Source organism: Argopecten irradians, chromosome 2, assembly GCF_041381155.1.
Source record: "Argopecten irradians isolate NY chromosome 2, Ai_NY, whole genome shotgun sequence".
NCBI lineage: Eukaryota > Metazoa > Mollusca > Bivalvia > Pectinida > Pectinidae > Argopecten > Argopecten irradians.
Genome location: NC_091135.1, coordinates 70,294,582 through 70,315,731, shown reverse-complemented (window position 1 = coordinate 70,315,731; position 21,150 = coordinate 70,294,582). Strand labels below are relative to the sequence as shown.

The 21,150-nt window shown below is 40.0% G+C and overlaps 2 protein-coding genes across 2 annotated transcripts; one reads left to right on the top strand and one right to left on the bottom strand.

The window, feature by feature from the left end:
* The first annotated feature begins 6,361 nt into the window (after window positions 1-6,361).
* LOC138316821 (adhesive plaque matrix protein-like) lies at window positions 6,362-11,133 on the top strand. The gene is made up of 5 exons (XM_069258479.1): window positions 6,362-6,963; window positions 7,081-7,871; window positions 8,131-8,913; window positions 9,570-10,413; window positions 10,971-11,133. Exons 1-5 carry the CDS (start codon window positions 6,362-6,364, stop codon window positions 11,131-11,133), a joined length of 3,183 nt encoding a protein of 1,060 aa, XP_069114580.1.
* A 1,879-nt stretch (window positions 11,134-13,012) lies between these two features.
* Window positions 13,013-17,019, bottom strand: LOC138316348 (protein toll-like). Its single transcript, XM_069258041.1, has 2 exons — window positions 16,885-17,019; window positions 13,013-16,129 (listed from the first exon to the last, which is right to left on the bottom strand). The coding sequence occupies exon 2, from the start codon at window positions 16,112-16,114 to the stop codon at window positions 13,904-13,906; it is 2,211 nt and encodes a 736-aa protein (XP_069114142.1). The 5' UTR covers window positions 16,115-16,129; window positions 16,885-17,019; the 3' UTR covers window positions 13,013-13,903.
* Window positions 17,020-21,150: the final 4,131 nt, after the last annotated feature.

Below are 21,150 nucleotides of genomic sequence, written 5' to 3'. Positions count from 1 at the left end.
CCCAAAATCACAGTCCCTAAGAAAGGACACAACAACTCCTGTGTTTCTGACTCCCTAAAACACTTATGATCGCTTACAATCGGTTTCATTGTTTCATTCTGGGTAATGGGGACATGTAAAGTTCGCATGGATAAACTCTCTGTTTATACCAGGAAGATCAGCAGATATATTATGAATTATTTAAGCAAACAAATTTCAAGATCTTTTACAAACTTCCTGATTGACTGTCACGACTGATAAGACCCTTTTTAGTGCCTTATCTTATTACACAAGGGTAATAACTGAATTCTCAATCGATATCCCAATCCGGGGCCGATGTAACGTTGAAAATGGACCCCCGTTGATAACTGGCCTCGCGTCACACCGACCCGTTGAAAATGGACCAATTAATAATTAAATAATGACACTATAAGGCCTCGTTTATCATTACGTAACCCAACGCTACAAACACTACCACAACGACTCGCCCCATTCGACTCGATCTATCGATCTAACCTTGGAAAAAACGAAATTCACAATTCAAGGGCTAGATTCATTTTTATTGCTCTCTCTCTCTCTCTCTCTCTCTCTCTCTCTCTCTCTCTCTCTCTCTCTCTCTCTCTCTCTCGATATTATGAAGCAAATAGATAAGAAATGAGCAATCATTGGACCAAGGCCTTTTCAATTTCAACAAATTTTATTAGGTCACCTGAGACGAAGTCTCAAGTGACCTATTCTAATCGCCTTTTGTCCGTCGTCGTCCGTCGTGCGTCGTGCGTCGTATGTCCGTAAACAATTTACATTTACGACTTCTTCTCCAAAACTGCTGAAGCATTTTCAATGAAATTTTGTACAAACCTTCAAAGGCATAAGGCCAATCAAAATTGTGAATTATATGGTCCCCATACCCCAGGGAGCTATGGGAGGGGCCAAAAGGGGTAAAATTGACTAAAATTTCAAAAATCTTCTTCTCCACTCACAGATGTGATGGAATTAAATACTCTTCATAGATAGAAAGGTCCTAAGGTCCTTTACAAAAAATGTGAATTATATGACCCTGGGGTCTCAGGTTTCCCCCTGGGGAGGGGGTTAAGTTTACTATAGTTTATATAGGGAAAACACATTTTTGAGTATTATTTGATCATTTGTAATAGGAAATGAGTCAAATATTGTCAGAATTATCAGTATGAGATGGCCATTGAATCCTATTAACCAATTTTCCATGACTGATCCCCAGGGGCCTTAGGGGCGGGGTCAAAAGGGGTCAAATAGGCTATAATTTCAAAAATCTTCTTCTGAAATTCTGGAACTGATAGAATCACATACTCTTCATAGATGGAAAGGTCTTAAGGTGTTTTATGAAAATTGTGAATTATATGACCCTGGGGTCTCACGTTTCCCCCTGGGGAGGGGGTCAAGTTTACTATAGCTTATATAGAGAAAACACATTTATGAGCATTTTTTGCTCAATTTTCATAGGAAATGAGTCAAACTTGTTTAGAATTATTAGCCTGAGATAACATTTTAATATTATATCTATGTTGGTCCTGGTCAACCCCCTCGGGGCAGAGGTGTGGGGCCAAAAGGGGCAAATAGGCTAAAACTTTTTAAAAATCTTCTTCTTAAATACTGGAAATGGTAGAATCAAATACTCTTCATAGATGGACAGGTCTTAAGGTGTTTTATGAAAATTGTGAATTATATGACCCTGGGGTCTCACGTTTCCCCCTGGGGAGGGGGTCAAGTTTACTATAGCTTATATAGAGAAAACACATTTATGAGCATTTTTTGCTCAATTTTCATAGGAAATGAGTCAAACTTGTTTAGAATTATTAGCCTGAGATAACATTTTAATATTATATCTATGTTGGTCCTGGTCAACCCCCTCGGGGCAGAGGTGTGGGGCCAAAAGGGGCAAATAGGCTAAAACTTTAAAAATCTTCTTCTTAAATACTGGAAATGGTAGAATCAAATACTCTTCATAGATGGACAGGTCTTAAGGTGTTTTATGAAAATTGTGAATTACATCACCCTTGGGTCTCAGGTTTCCCCCTGGGGAGGGGGTTAAGTTTACTGTAGTTTATGTAGGGAAAACACATTTTTGAGCATTATTTAGTCATTATAATAGGAAATTTATAGTCAATTGTTGTCAGAATTATCCCTATGTGATGGCCATTGAATCTTATTACCAAATTTTCCATGACTGATCCCCAGGGGCCTTAGGGGCGGGGCCAAAACGGGTCAAATAGGCTAAAACTTCAAAAATCTTCTTCTGAAATTCTGGAACTGGTAGAATCAAATACTCTGCATAGATGGAAAGGTCTTAAAGTCCTTTACAAAAATTGTGAATAATATTACCCTGGGGTCTCATGTTTCCCTTCTGGGGAGGGGGTCAAGTTTACTATAGTTTATATAGGAAAAACACATTTAGGAACATTATTTGCTTAGTTTTCATAGGAAATTAGTCAATCTGGGTTAAAATTATTAGCCTGAGATAGCATTTTAACATCATATCCAAATTGGTCCTGGCTGACCCCCAGGGGCCAGAGGGGTGGGGCCAAAAGGGGTCAAAATGGATAACATTTCAAAAGTCTTACTTCTGAATTCACAGATTTGATGTAACCAAATAATCTTCATAGATTAAAGAGTCAAATTTATAAAATCACTGACTGACTTCAAGGGCCTGATGGGCAAATATATAGTGTTTATATGCAAGTCTTTGTTTCATTCTGTATCTGATATCAGGTGACCGCTAAGGCCCATGGGCCTCTTGTTTCAAATATATCTGAAATAGGATCTAACAACAGGCATAGCCTATATGAGTTATCTCCAACTAACAATTAGTACATAACAAAAAACATAAGATATAAAGTGATGTTTATAACATATAAAAGTATAAACACCTTATAATTACTATATATAAAATTTGAATGTGGAAGTTTGTAGCTAAGGTTATTTTTTGTTTATGTTTAATGATGTTTAATTGCCAAAAACTGTATGTATATATAAGATGTGTTTTCAGGTTCCAAAAGATTATTAGTATTGAATTCAGTATTCAATGAAAGGGTTCCGTCCACCCATGGGATACAGACCATTATTAGCCATTGGTCATCAACCCATGAGTTTTGGGGCTAGTCATGGGTACTGGATTCTGTATTTAAAGTAATTCGATTGTTAAGCGAAGTAAGCCAGTTTTGCTGTATTGATGAATTAACTTTGAAAGATTTATGTTTACAACTACATACAAGGTTATACATACAGTTTTAGCTACATTTAACTGTAATATTACTGTAGTGTTAGAAAATATAGAAGGACATAATTATAAGTTTGTGACTGAATTAATCTATCACCACAAATTCATACCGTTATGTTTATAACTTATGAATATCTTATTTATCAACTTAACTACACTGCATTGTAATTATTATAATAAATTCATAATGCATACAAGCGTAAAATATACAAAATATCAAAGGAAACACCCATTAGATTTATATGGAGGAATGGCAACCAGTGATTGAAAAGCACATTACAAGTTAAAAGAGGTATATTATCAAAACTGTTTTATATACTGTATGTTCGGAAATCTATTTGTGGCTCTAACGAACTCAATAGTACAATCAAATATATATTTTTTGCCCCGATCTTCACATTCGCAAAAACCTGATAGAAGCCTATCAAGATTGCAGTGGTTGTAATTATCATCAAAACATTAACCATTTAGAGTTCTGCGTGGTTTATCATATTTCACACAGTCGAGAAAATAATGTTGCACGGACAAAAGCCCCCCCCCCCCCCCCCCCCCCCGGACAAAAGCCCCTTAGGACATACAAATGTAAGCCCCTAGGACAAAAGCCCCTCCATACTAATGGAATAGAGGACGAAAGCCCCTTCATTTTTTCAAAATAGATTAAATTTAAAAAATATAGTAAAAAAAATATTTGTACCATTTTTTTTCTTCAAATATACATGTAGTTCAAAATAAGACACAATGTAATAATTTACTGGATTATTGGAATTTTATTAAAAATTTTGATAAATTGATTTAATGATTTGTGGAAAAAAATGTAAAAAAAAATCATATTGATGTTAATCTAATTATGATACTACATGATAGAAATATTTTGTAATTAAACATACTTTCCTAATTATCTATATATAATCAATGCAAAACATCAAGCTGTTAGCCTGGTAGGTGTGTTATTATAAAGTAAACATTAATGGCTTCTTGTATATATAACATTCTAATGTCTATGTATACATGTGTGTACATGTTTTTTTTATTCTTTCTTCGATATCAATAACTCAAAAATTAAAAGAATTCAAATGATCACATCATCATTATACATTTTTGTTATATTTGACACTCTTCTCTAATAATACCAAAATGTATCAAATTGCAAATAAATATTTAAAAAATAGAAGAAAAAAAACATTTTTTATAAAGAAGGGGCTTTTGTCCAGAGGGGCTTTTATCTTATGTCCGGGGGGGGGGGGGGGGGGGGGGGGGGGGGGGGCTTTTGTCCTACACCCGTTTCCTGAGCATTACCACAGCTACAAGTTGGTGATTCAAGGCCTTAATTAGTTTGGTTTGTTTTGTTTTACGTCCTATTAAAAGTCAGTGTCATTTAGGGACGTGGCAGGTATAGGAGGTGGAGGAACGCCACATTACAATAACATTATTGAGGATAGATGATGTATAAAGATAAGAGGTTATTAACAATATAAGTAATACAACACGGGGTATACTTTATAAACATGTAGTAGATATTGTTTCGTTTACAATTTTATTTAACAAAGCCTATTGACACTGAATGTAAAATATTATTAACAAAACTAAGACTTTCGTCACACAATTTAAATATTGAAAATAGAAGAATACAAAATATTCCACGAGTGAATAGATTGTGTACATGATCTGATTGAAGTTAACTGGAGGATGAATATCATTTTCAAATAAAATGTCAATAATATATAAATTAACGCCACAAGTATATAAATTAAGAAATAATTTTAAAGAAGACCAAGTTATTTTCAAATAGGTAAAATTGTTACGCGTTAACAACGTTAAAGAATTACAAAGTCTGGTAAAATTGTTCATTTTGCTTTTGAGAAATGATCAGAACAGTTAACATTAAAGTGTCGAGTTCTCTGTAATAAAAGCTCAGGCATTCAAATGTTTATAAATGAGATATTTGTTATAAGATAAGAGTTCAAATGTAAAATGGTGGCCTAAATGAGACAAACTTCGAATATATATATGATATGAGTTAATTGACGGATCGCCAGCTGTCAATCAAACCGCACAACAAAACAAAAGCTCGAATCTTTACATATCTTTACATATGTATATCGGTTATACATATCTTTACATATGTATATCGGTTATACATGGACGTAAAACAAGAGACTAAGTTAGTATCTTATCTCTGTTAAAACGAAGCAATGATGAAATATATACAGCAAACGTTATGCACGAACGACTCAACAACTGTATCAAATTGAAATGGCCACACAAAAGGGTGATATTTATATTCATTACAAAACAATTACCATGTGGATTAAAACAAGAAATAAAGATTGTCAAGACAAATCGTTGAAATCATAAATATAAGCAATTATGATTCACCATTAATTATATTAGCGTTGTGACACAAAACTGCTACAAGGAGATTTATTGTAGGGAATATAATGAATGTTTCCCCACACCAAGTCTACACAAAGAAGTATTCCCAACACCACGACTACACAAAGAAGTATTCCCCACACCAAGACTACACAATGAAGTATTCCCCACACCACGACTACACAAAGAAGTATTCCCCACACCAAGACTACACAAAGAAGTATTCCCAACACCACGACTACACAATGAAGTATTCCCCACACCACGACTACACAATGAAGTATTCCCCACACCAAGACTACACAATGAGGTATTCCCCACACCAAGACTACACAAAGAAGTATTCCCCACACCAAGACTACACAAAGAAGTATTCCCCACACCAAGACTACACAATGAAGTATTCCCCACACCAAGACTACACAATGAAGTATTCCCCACACCAAGACTACACAAAGAAGTATTCCCCACACCACAACGACACAATGAAGTATTCCCCAACACCACGACTACACAATGAAGTATTCCCCACACCAAGACTACACAAAGAAGTATTCCCCACACCACGACTACACAATGAAGTATTCCCCACACCAAGACTACACAAAGAAGTATTCCCCACACCAAGACTACACAAAGAAGTATTCCCAACACCACGACTACACAAAGAAGTATTCCCCACACCACGACTACACAATGAAGTATTCCCCACACCACGACTACACAATGAGGTATTCCCAACACCACAGACACACAATGAAGTATTCCCCACACCAAGACTACACAAAGAAGTATTCCCAACACCACAACTACACGATGAAGTATTCCCCCACACCACGACTACACAATGAAGTATTCCCCACACCAAGACTACACAAAGAAGTATTCCCCACACCACGACTACACAATGAAGTATTCCCCACACCACGACTACACAATGAAGTATTCCCCACACCACGACTACACAATGAAGTATTCCCCACACCACGACTACACAATGAGGTATTCCCCACACCACGACTACACAAAGAAGACTTCCCCACACCACGACTACACAATGAGGTATTCCCCACACCACGACTACACAAAGAAGACTTCCCAACACCACAACTACACAAAGAAGACTTCCCCACACCAAGACTACACAATGAAGTATTCCCCACACCACGACTACACAAAGAAGTATTCCCCACACCACGACTACACAAAGAAGACTTCCCAACACCACAACTACACAAAGAAGTCTTCCCCACACCACGACTACACAATGAAGTATTCCTCACACAAGAATACAAAGAAGTATTCCCCACACCAAGACTACACAAAGAAGTATTCCCCACACCAGACTACACAAAGAAGTATTCCCCACACCACAACTACACAAAGAAGTATTCCCCACACCACGACTACACAAAGAAGTATTCCCCACACCACGACTACACAAAGAAGTATTCCCCACACCACGACTACACAAGAAGTATTCCCACACCAAGAAGTATTCCCCACACCACACACGACTACACAAAAGTAAGACTACACAAGAAGTTTCCCCACACCACGACTACACAAAGAAGTCTTCCCCACACCACGACTACACAAAGAAGTATTCCCCACACCACGACTACACAAAGAAGTATTCCCCACACCTACACAACTACACAAAGAAGTATTTCCCCACACCACGACTACACAAAGAAGTCTTCCCCACACCACGACTACCACAAAGAAGTATTCCCCACACCAAGACTACACAAAGAAGTATTCCCCACACCACGACTACACAAAGAAGTCTTCCCCACACCAAGACTACACAAAGAAGTATTCCCCACACCAAGACTACACAAAGAAGTATTCCCAACACCACAACTACACAAAGAAGTCTTCCCCACACCAAGACTACACAAAGAAGTATTCCCAACACCACAACTACACAAAGAAGTATTCCCCACACCACGACTACACAAAGAAGTCTTCCCCACACCAAGACTACACAAAGAAGTATTCCCCACACCACGACTACACAAAGAAGTCTTCCCCACACCACGACTACACAAAGAAGTATTCCCCACACCAAGACTACACAAAGAAGTATTCCCCACACCAAGACTACACAAAGAAGTATTCCCCACACCACACTACACAAAGAAGTATTCCCCACACCTAAGTCTACACAAAGAAGTATTCCCCACACCAGACTACACAAAGAAGTTTCCCCACACCAAGACTACACAAAGAAGTATTCCCCACACCACAGACTACACAAGAAGTATTCCCCACACCACGACTACACAAAGAAGTATTCCCCACACCAAGACTACACAAAGAAGTATTCCCCACACCAAGACTACACAAAGAAGTATTCCCCACACCACAGACTACACAAAGAAGTATTCCCCACACCAAGACTACACAAAGAAGTATTCCCCACACCAAGACTACACAAAGAAGTATTCCCCACACCAAGACTACACAAAGAAGTCTTCCCCACACCACGACTACACAAAGAAGTATTCCCCACACCACAGACTACACAAAGAAGATTTCCCCACACCACGACTACACAAAGAAGTATTCCCCACACCACGACTACACAAAGAAGTCTTCCCCACACCACGACTACACAAAGAAGTCTTCCCACACCACCTACACAAGAAGTATTCCCACACCAATACAAAATGAAGTATTCCCAACACCACAACTACACAAAGAAGTATTCCCCACACCAAGACTACACAAAGAAGTATTCCCCACACCAAGACTACACAAAGAAGTATTCCCCACACCAAGACTACACAAAGAAGTCTTCCCCACACCACGACTACACAAAGAAGTATTCCCCACACCAAGACTACACAAAGAAGTATTCCCCACACCAAGACTACACAAAGAAGTATTCCCCACACCACAACTACACAAAGAAGTATTCCCTACACCAAGACTACACAAAGAAGTATTCCCCCACACAAGAGTCCCACACAGACTACACAAAGAAGTATTCCCCACACCAAGACTACACAAGAAGTTTCCCACACAAACTACACAAGAAGTATTCCCCACACCACGACTACACAAAGAAGTATTCCCCACACCACGACTACACAAAGAAGTCTTCCCCACACCACGACTACACAAAGAAGTATTCCCCACACCAAGACTACACAAAGAAGTATTCCCCACACCACGACTACACAAAGAGTTTCCCACACCAGACTACACAAAGAAGTCTTCCCCACACCAAGACTACACAAAGAAGTATTCCCACACCAAACTACACAAGAAGTATTCCCACACCAAGACTACACAAAGAAGTATTCCCCACACCAAGACTACACAAAGAAGTCTTTCCCCACACCAACGACTACACAAAGAAGTATTCCCCACACCACGACTACACAAAGAAGTCTTCCCCACACCAAGACTACACAAAGAAGTATTCCCCACACACCACGACTACACAAAGAAGTATTCCCCACACCAAGACTACACAAAGAAGTATTCCCCACACCACAGACTACACAAAGAAGTATTCCCCACACCAAGACTACACAAAGAAGTATTCCCCACACCACGACTACACAAAGAAGTCTTCCCCACACCAAGACTACACAAAGAAGTATTCCCCACACCAAGACTACACAAAGAAGTATTCCCCACACCAGACTACACAAAGAAGTTTCCCACACCAGACTACACAAAGAAGTACTTCCCCACACCAACTACACAAGAAGTATTCCCCACACCACGACTACACAAAGAAGTATTCCCCACACCACGACTACACAAAGAAGTATTCCCCACACCAAAGACACCAGACTACACAAAGAAGTATTCCCCACACCAAGACTACACAAAGAAGTATTCCCACACAAGAACTACACAAAGAAGTATTCCCCACACCAAGACTACACAAAGAAGTATTCCCCACACCAAGACTACACAAAGAAGTATTCCCCACACCACACAGACTACACAAAGAAGTATTCCCCACACCACGACTACACAAAGAAGTATTCCCCACACCACGACTACACAAAGAAGACTTCCCCACACCACGACTACACAAAGAAGTCTTCCCCACACCACGACTACACAAAGAAGTATTCCCCACACCAAGACTACACAAAGAAGTATTCCCAACACCAAGACTACACAAAGAAGTCTTCCCCACACCAAGACTACACAAAGAAGTTTCCCCACACCAAGACTACACAAAGAAGTATTCCCACACACCACACTACACAAAGAAGTATTCCCACACCACAACTACACAATGAAGTATTCCCCACACCAAGACTACACAAAGAAGTCTTCCCCACACCACGACTACACAAAGAAGTATTCCCCACACCACGACTACACAAAGAAGACTTCCCCACACCACGACTACACAAAGAAGTATTCCCACACCACGACTACACAAAGAAGTATTCCCCACACCAAGACTACACAAAGAAGTATTCCCCACACCTAAGACTACACAAAGAAGAAGTATTCCCCACACCACACTACACAAAGAAGTATTCCCAACACCAAACTACACAAAGAAGTTTCCCACTACACACAAAGAAGTCTTCCCCACACCAAGACTACACAAAGAAGTCTTCCCCACACCAAGACTACACAAAGAAGTATTCCCAACACCACAACTACACAAAGAAGTATTCCCCACACCAAGTCTACACAAAGAAGACTTCCCCACACCACAACTACACAAAGAAGAATTCCCCACACCACGACTACACAAAGAAGTATTCCCCACACCAAGACTACACAAAGAAGTATTCCCCACACCACGACTACACAAAGAAGTATTCCCCACACCAAGACTACACAAAGAAGTCTTCCCCACACCAAGACTACACAAAGAAGTCTTCCCCACACCAAGACTACACAAAGAAGTATTCCCAACACCACAACTACACAAAGAAGTATTCCCCACACCAAGTCTACACAAAGAAGTATTCCCCACACCTAGACTACACGAAGAAGTATTCCCCACACCAAGACTACACAAAGAAGTCTTCCCCACACCACGACTACACAAAGAAGTCTTCCCCACACCAAGACTACACAAAGAAGTATTCCCAACACCACGACTACACAAAGAAGTCTTCCCCACACCACAACTACACAAAGAAGTATTCCCCACACCACAACTACACAAAGAAGTATTCCCCACACCAAGACTACACAAAGAAGTATTCCCCACACCACAACTACACAAAGAAGTATTCCCCACACCAAGACTACACAAAGAAGTATTCCCCACACCAAGACTACACAAAGAAGTATTCCCCACACCACGACTACACAAAGAAGTATTCCCCACACCACGACTACACAAAGAAGTATTCCCCACACCAAGACTACACAAAGAAGTCTTCCCCACACCACGACTACACAATGAAGTATTCCCCACACCACGACTACACAAAGAAGTCTTCCCCACACCAAGACTACACAAAGAAGTATTCCCAACACCACAACTACATAATGAAGTATTCCCAACACCACCAACTACACAATGAGGTATTTCCCCACACCAAGACTACACAAAGAAGTACAAAGAAGTCTCCCACACACCACAGACTACACAAAGAAGTATTCCCAACACCACGACTACACACAAGAAGACTTCCCCACACCACGACTACACAAAGAAGTATTCCCAACACCACAACTACACAAAGAAGTATTCCCCACACCAAGTCTACACAAAGAAGTATTCCCCACACCTAGACTACACGAAGAAGTATTCCCACACACAAGACTACACAATGAAGTATTCCCCACACCACGATTACACAAAGAAGACTTCCCCACACTACGACTACACAATGAAGTATTCCCCACACCACGACTACACAATGAAGTATTCCCCACACCACGACTACACAAAGAAGACTTCCCCACACCACGACTACACAATGAAGTATTCCCCACACCACGACTACACAAAGAAGTATTCCCAACACCACAACTACACAATGAAGTCTTCCCCACACCAAGACTACACAATGAAGTATTCCCCACACCAAGACTACACAAAGAAGTATTCCCACACCACAACTACACAATGAAGTATTCCCCACACCACGACTACACAATGAAGTATTCCCCACACCACGACTACACAATGAAGTATTCCCCACACCAAGACTACACAAAGAAGTATTCCCCACACCACGACTACACAAAGAAGACTTCCCCACCACCACGACTACACAATGAAGTATTCCCCACACCAAGACTACACAAAGAAGTATTCCCCACACCACGACTACACAAAGAAGTATTCCCCACACCAAGACTACACAAAGAAAGACTTCCCCACACCACGACTACACAAGAAGTATTCCCCACACCACGACTACACAAAGAAGTATTCCCCACACCACGACTACACAAAGAAGTATTCCCCACACCAAGACTACACAATGAAGTATTCCCCACACCAAGACTACACAAAGAAGTATTCCCCACACCAAGACTACACAAAGAAGTATTCCCCACACCACACACAAAGAAGTATTCCCCACACCACGACTACACAATGAAGTATTCCCCACACCAAGACTACACAAAGAAGACTTCCCCACACCACGACTACACAATGAAGTATTCCCCACACCACGACTACACAAAGAAGTCTTCCCCACACCAAGACTACACAAAGAAGTATTCCCAACACCACAACTACACAATGAAGTATTCCCCACACCACGACTACACAAAGAAGACTTCCCCACACCACGACTACACAAAGAAGTATTCCCAACACCACAACTACACAATGAAGTATTCCCCACACCACGACTACACAAAGAAGACTTCCCCACACCAAGACTACACAAAGAAGTATTCCCAACACCACAACTACACAATGAAGTATTCCCCACACCAAGACTACACAAAGAAGTATTCCCCACACCACGACTACACAAAGAAGTATTCCCCACACCACGACTACACAAAGAAGTCTTCCCCACACCACGACTACACAAAGAAGTATTCCCCACACCAAGACTACACAAAGAAGACTTCCCCACACCACGACTACACAATGAAGTATTCCCCACACCACGACTACACAAAGAAGTCTTCCCCACACCAAGACTACACAAAGAAGTATTCCCAACACCACAACTACACAATGAAGTATTCCCCACACCACGACTACACAATGAAGTATTCCCCACACCACAACTACACAAAGAAGTCTTCCCCACACCAAGACTACACAAAGAAGTATTCCCCACACCACGACTACACAATGAGGTATTCCCCACACCACAACTACACAAAGAAGACTTCCCCACACCAAGACTACACAATGAAGAGAGAGTCTTCCCCACACCAAGACTACACATAGAATTCTTCTCCATACCACGACTTCACAATAACCCCCCCCCCCACACACACACACACACACACACTCACACACACATACACACACACACACAATACGACTATAAAGCAGCTCATTCTTTAAAAGTACACATCAACATATTGGCTCAAACGACACGTGACTGGGCAACCTGAGAACCAGTCTATCTACAGTGCTTTATAAATCTGAAATGACGTGTACATGATATGTCGGTATAACATTATATAAAGTCAACATGCACTCGGCTCGTGTAACCACATTACATTGCCAAGGCCGTGTCTTGTATGTATTTTACTGGTAGTAAAAGAGTGGAGACGACTCGTCATGATAAAACACTCGTAAATTTAGATGTTAACTTTTTCATATGTAGTGTTGACGTATTTGGGTTATAAATTCCGTAGTCATTATAGTATACAAGGCAAGCATTTTATTCACGTACAACAATATCTATATAAACCTAAATTATATTATATATGTATATGATTATCAATAATACATTTCATATCTAATATCTCCTAGCATTACTTTCTTTTATTAGATATTTTATTTCAAAAACCTATCGAAATTGAAAGTTTAACCAAGTACCTCCATTCGTGTAACGCCATCACTACCGATAAGGGAGACATTATCAATGCCGAATATAAATAACAATCATATCAAAAATCTTTACCCTTGTAAGAGGCCTCATTTTATTCACTTGAACACGGCTGTGCTGGCCGCCACGTGGTCCGCCTCGTGATACATTTTCATTCTTTGTAGGTCTCGTTAGAGTGAAGAAGTCTAAAATACATCGTATAATGTTTATAAGATCATAACCAACTGTAAATATATATTATGTTTCATTAACTCTAAAGAATAGATTTTACAAGTTGATTACTGTCTACGATATAGTGACTTTAATCATTGCGTTCTCATCGCTTCATTAGCATCTCCAGGCGATTAAATTGTGTTCTACAATTGGAAAATTCATTTTTTATCTGACGACTCTTTTTTCCTGAACAACCCAGTTTTTTCTTAATATTCATAATCAGTGCTTTGTCCATATTGGCAAAATCGAAATACTTTCCTAGCCGAACGAACGCCCGAAGCACGGGGTGGCTCACTGAATCGTACTCAAACATGTCGAAGTTCACCAAAATGATATCTTTGATTGTATATGAAGTATAAGAAAACCATACTTGCTTCCACTCCATATCCCAAAATACGCATGTTTCATTTTTCGACAAGACAACCACAACAAATTTGCTCCTCCCCATGAAATGAGTGATATCCTCCTCATACGGTACACCTACGTTAAAATCTCTAGCTGGAATACAAACATGGTAACCGTCACGTTCCAGTGATGGAAGTAATGTGTTCATGACCCACTTATTGACCTCTGCATCTGTATCATCATATGATATATAAACATCATAGTCCATATCTGGATACTTCTTTTGTTTGTTTCTGAAAGTTCGAAACACCAGATAAATCTCGTACTTAAATAGCTTCACTATAAGAGAAATTCCTATGATAAGTGATGTTAATAATGCGAGAGCGATCGTGATCCATTTTGGCAGCATTGACGGTTCATCACAATCAAGGAACTGTCTAGTTACTACTTCTGGGGCTTCCTTACCGCTTGTAGTGTGACACCAAAACTGGTTTTGATCGCCTTTCTCCTTTTCGTGCATTGTTAACCACTCTCCAAACCACGTGTTATCACAGCTACAAAGTATTGTAAGTTCTCCAAAGTTAAATAGGTTTGGCTTTAAATAAAGTATATCGCGGGGTAGATTATGGATTCGGTGTCCACGGAAATCCACTTGCGTTTCGTTCCTCTGTAGCTCACGGAGAGCTCGGCCGCTTACCGAATCAATAGGGTTTTCAGACAAGACAATCTTCCTTGTATGATTAAGGTACCTCCGCCACTCAAAATTACGTATACTGTTATTATCCAAAAATATTTCGAGTTTTAGATCAGTGGTAGGAGCTTGTGGGGGCATTTTAATTAGACCGTGTCCTGAGCAATTAACGACCACTCTGTCTTTACTCGGCTGTTTATAACAGTTACAATCGTAAGGGCAGCCGTCAGTCTGTGATATATTACATATGAATAAGTCTAGCTTATTATTAAGCACAAGGTCCGGCACAGGTTGTCCCTTAAGATGTTCCGGAGAACCACAACTCATATTAAAGTAATCTCGCCACAACGCCTTAATACTAGATTCCGCCATCTCCAAAAATGGTTCCATTTCACATGTACACTGCAGAGGAATGTCATGTATATCTATACCATAGGACATTATTTTCCCCAAGACTGTAAGATCGGCCACACCGAGAGATAGAAAGTCTATGATGCCGGACAAATTATTTTCAGTCAAGTCGACAAAGCCTCCGTCTACAATTGTATCGTCCGCAGTCAAGGTCCAACCAACATCGTTTACTATATTTTCTATTTTATTATTTGCATAATCCAGGTCACAGAAAGGCCGATTGATGATGACATTAGTCACGTCTACTTCTGTCATGGCGTTGTCTTCCAGCTGAATGTTTAGTATAGATGAGGTCTGATGAGAAAACGAATACGGCTCTATGTAACGGATCCTATTGTGTGCCAAATTTAGATCACGTAGTGATACAAGTCCCTGGAAAGTACTGTTAGAGATATAGGATATCTGGTTCCAACTCAAATCCAAGGTATCTAGGTTAATAAGACACGATATATTGGTTATTTCCTGAATTTCATTCTGTCTTAGGTCAGTTTTCACCAAAAGTTGGTAGTGGCACAGATTATTTGGGAAAGCGCCCATGTATCCATGGCTATGTTTCAGTATGGATTTGATGTCGTTTCTTCCTATTATTAATGAAGATCCCCCGACAGTTGTATACTCCACATCCAAAGGATGTAGCAGGTTATCTTTAACGAGACGCTGAGTGTTACAAACACAGCGTAGATTTCTTTGGTCATGGCATTTCGACTCTACATTACAGCAGTGTTCCATACAACATATTTGAGGGAGTGTCGAGTTCTCTATCGTACACACTGAATATCCAAAGTCACAGGGGCCAGTGGCGGCCATTATAGCAATGACCAAGGCCAACACTAATAATCTAAGTTCAGTTTCTGATTGGAGATCCATTGCATCTGGGACAAGCTGTAAAAACACAAAGGTGCTTGGCGTTAGTGATATCGCGAAAAAAGATCAAATATAAAAAGTACAGTTTACATTTTTCTGGTGTACTAAATAGAAACGACATGCAGCATGTGCATATCTCTTTAAGCATTTATAAATCACTTTGTTTGATCATTGTATGTAAAACTTTTTGAAGAAGATGTCTAGAAGTCTTTGAAGCTACAACATTGCAGCTAGTTGACTATCACTGCACTAGACGGCAAAACAGCAAAATGTCATTGTTTGGTGTTGTAATTAAAACATCATATTAAGCAATCGGTACGAATTACTTATACTTATGCCTTATTTACTAACTGCGAAACCGTAATATCGTATGCCGTAGATAATAACCGATTACTAAACTAAAACACTATTTGCTAATTTGATGAAATGTTGAACATGACTTTGCCTAAAACTACATGATCATTTTGTCATATAATACATGCGAAAACAGAAAATAGTTGGTAATTAAAGAATGAATTAATTCGAAACATAAAATAATGTCAAACCTGTACTTAACCACTTGAGTTAAACACTGAAGTGGACAGTATATACGTGTATTATATTTTGCGATATTTCTTGCTCTATTTCTGTCTTACGGTTCTCTTCAGCAATATCTCTTAACCCAACTCATTAAAGAATCTCTTTTGAGTAATAATATCCTAAAAAGTAATTATACGGCCTCAATGTAAAATTCCCGAATTTGTTTTATTTGTAATCTGCATCGTGCCCCTTACCTTAAATGTAAAGATTTCCGACCTGTGTGTCTAACGCCCGCAGTGGAACAGACTACAGGCCTCACTGGGATCGATTTAAATGTAACCTGGGTGTCAGTGATAAAATGGCAATCCATGTCACCCCCACACTGAGGAAGTATGTATAGTCAGTCCAGGTTTACGTAATTATAATCCATGTGCCTTCAAATGAATCCATTAACTATCGCCAGAAACAATATGGTGCTGTAGGGACTAACATAAAATATTAAATAATTAATTTCTCATGAACACGGAGAATTTATCAATTATTCTAATAGATCGTTTGTAAAGCTTTGTAACCACTGTAAGTCAGATATCCGTAACGTATATGTGTACACCTAATCTGGACTATTTTACAACTGTGAATAGAACATTGATTTGTGTTGTCAAATAATGAAATATATTGATGTATGTATTCCTCTGTCAGTAAACTGAAGTCTGTACTTCACTGTGTTGGTAAACTGAAGACTGTATTCCTCTGTGTGGATAAACTGAAGTCTGTTTTCCACTGTGTTGGTAAACTGAACACTGCATTCCTCTGTGTTGGTAAACTGAAGACTGTATTCCTCTGTGTGGGTAAACTGAAGACTGTATTCCTCTGTGTGGGTAAACTGAAGTCTGTTTTCCACTGTGTTGCTAAACTGAAGACTGTATTCCTCTGTGTGGGTAAACTGAAGACGGTATTCCCCAGTGTGGGTAAACTGAAGACTTTATTCCTCTACGTGGGTAAACTGAAGACTGTATTCTTCTACGTGGGTAAACTGGAGACTGTATTCCTCTGTGTGGGTAAGCTGAAGACGGTATTCCCCAGTGTGGGTAAACTGAAGACTTTATTCCTCTACGTGGGTAAACTGAAGACTGTATTCTTCTACGTGGGTAAACTGGAGACTGTATTCCTCTGTGTGGGTAAACTGAAGACTGTACTCCACTGTGATGGTAAACTGAACACTGTATTCCTCTGTGTTGGTAAAGTGAACACTGTATTCCTCTGTGTGGGTAAACTGAAGACTGTATTCCTCCGTGTGGGTAAACTGAAGACTGTATTCCTCTGTGTGGGTAAATTGAATACTGTATTCCTCTGTGTGGGTAACCTGAAGACTGTAATCCTCTGTGTGGGTAAACTGAATACTGTTTTCCTCTGTGTGGGTAACCTGAAGACTATATTCCTCTGTTGGTAAACTGAAGACGGTATTCCTCTGTGTTGGTAAACTGAAGACAGTATTCCTCTGTGTGGGTAAACTAAGGCTGTATTCCTCTGTGTTGGGAAAACTGAAGACTGTATTCCTCTGTGTGGGTAAACTAAAGACTGTATTCCTCTGTGTGGGTAAACTAAAGACTGTATTCCTCTGTGTTAAGAAAACTGAAGACTGTATTCCTCTGTGTTGGGAAAACTGAAGACTGTATTTGTCTGTGTTGGTAAACTGAAGACTGTATTCCTCTGTGTGGGTAACCTGAAGACTATATTCCTCTGTTGGTAAACTGAAGACGGTATTCCTCTGTGTTGGTAAACTGAAGACAGTATTCCTCTGTGTGGGTAAACTAAAGACTGTATTCCTCTGTGTTGGGAAAACTGAAGACTGTATTCCTCTGTGTGGGTAAACTAAAGACTGTATTCCTCTGTGTGGGTAAACTAAAGACTGTATTCCTCTGTGTTAAGAAAACTGAAGACTGTATTCCTCTGTGTTGGGAAAACTGAAGACTGTATTTGTCTGTGTTGGTAAACTGAAGACTGTATTCCTCTGTTGGTAAACTGAAGACTGAATTTCTGTGAGTTGGGAAAACTGAAGACTGTATTCCTCTGTGTTGGTAAACTATAGACTTTATTCCTCAACGTGGGTAAACTGAAGACTGCATTCCTCTGTGTTGGTAAACTGAAGACTGTATTCCTCTGTGTGGGTAAACTGAAGACTGTATTCCACAGTTTTGGTAAACTGAAGACTGTATTCCTCTGCATGGGTGTTACAACCAGAACACCATAGCTAGTTCAATCCGGTGTTTATTCATCATGGCCGACTAAACATATTCTTACAACTTGCGCGATCCCACAATGCATTCATTAGTCAGGGGGATATAACCTTGATGTACTTAAAGTAACACTACATTAACATAATATATATGACTAGTTACTACACTCCTTCCCTTTTCGATAGAACTTATCCATTATCATTTGATGGACATAAACTATTTTTTAACTATCACAAGTCTTTGTAAGCAATCGTATTAGACTAGTAATTTTGAACAGTAGATCTATCACTTTTATATGACTAGAAAAGTATGAGTAAACTTGATAAATACCATTAACATTTTAACGCATAACATGAACAAACTAAATTAAACTGATCAGGGTAGACTGCCCTTAATCAGTTAGGAGTTGCGGAGATTATTGTGCCCCAGACACAGCAATCTCCTTGCACTAACTAACTATATACAACAAAGTCATTGAGTTTTGCTGGAAGTTGTGGTGTCCTTGCTGAGCGCCGTGGACTTGATGTCATTTCCGCAGTGTCCTTGACGTTATCAGGTTGTACCGATGTAATCTCTTTGGTAGGTACGGATAGAGTTGATTCCTGATTTCCTACAACTTCCGGTGTAGCACTTGGAGTGTCGACAACAATTGGTAATGACGTCATTGTTGGTTCTCGAGGAATGTCGACCGATTCCTTTGGAACATCTGCCACCTTTACTCCCGAATTTTCCCTACTCTCCAGTATCTCACTATCTGGTGAATATCTGATTCGCACGTGATCAACATGGAATCAATTGTGACCAAAAAACATTTTCCACATGAATGAACCTGCGTAATCAATGTGAATCCTAGACCACGGCCTACTGGGAAATTTCCATGGGTGTAAGGGTGCCTCTGCTGGAGGTTTTCTGTTTAACTGACACAAACTACAGTTTTGTATCTCCTTTTCAATGTCTGAATCAATCGTAGGCGACCATACATATGATCTTGCAAGGTTTTTCATTCTGATGGTGCCTGGATGTCCTTCATGCAGAATTTGTAGCATTTGAGCATATCCCTTGAGTGGAATCACAACTCGACTACCGCGAAGTAAGCAACCATCCTCGACACTCAACTCTGATCGAACACTGAAAAACGGCCTTAGTGACGCATCGGGATTTCTCTGTGGCCATCCAGATTTGACGTAGCTGAACACCTGTGCGATCAAAGGATCTTTACCGGTCCACTGTTTAATTTGATCGGCTTTTATGGTTGACCATCTCCTGGAACAGGGGGTTCCACAAGTTTCTCCTGAACAGGAAGTCGAATAAGTCCTTCTGCGTAGTTTTTACGACATTCCTAATATACCAGCGTGTACTCGTACGCGGACAGTGTTAAGACCCGCCGCTGTATCCTGGCAGCGGCCATTTCTGGAATCCTCCGATCTTCCTTCAATAAACCAAGCAGGGGTTTATAATCGGTGTATAGTAGAAAATGGTTGCCATACAAGTATTGGTGAAACTTTTTCACTCCAAAAATGATTGAAAGTCCTTCTTTCTCCAAATGTGAATAATTCTTCTCCGCTGGAGACAATGTACGCGAAACGTAAAAAACTGGCCTTTTTGAACCATCTTCCATATTCATAGCGAGTACAGCACCGACACCGTAGGGTGATGCATCTCAGCATAGAACAATTTCTTTGGACGAGTCGAAGTGTACTAATAGATCCGATGACAATAACAGCTGGTTTGACTTTCGGAATGCTTCCTGCTGGTCCTTTGTCCAAGCCCATTTTACGCCCTTCACCAGTAACTCGTGTAGTGGTGCTAGTACTATTGATAAGTTTAGCAAAAACCGACTATAAAAGTTGATCATTCCCAGGTACGCTTGAAGTTCTTTCATTGTGGTAGGTACAGGCATATCCCCGATTGCCTTGACCTTCTCCGTAATTGGTTTAACTCCCTCAGCATTGACCCGGTGACCCAAATAAACCACTTCCTTTGCCAGCAAAAATGCATTTCGACCGTTTCAGACGGATAGCTGCCTCTGTTATCCTACGCAGGACCTCACTTAGGTTGCCCAGATGTTCGGACCGGTACGTCCTGTGATGAGAATGGCATCTACTCTTACTACTACGTGACAAATACCCTGAAGCAGATTCTCCATGGAACGCTGGAAAATTCCAGGTGCTGATGACACTCCGGAGGGAAGACGATACAATCCCTTGTGAGTATATATTGTAACATACTGTCTTGAGTCCTCATCAAGTTCAAGTTGCTGGTATGCTTGGCTACGGTCCAACT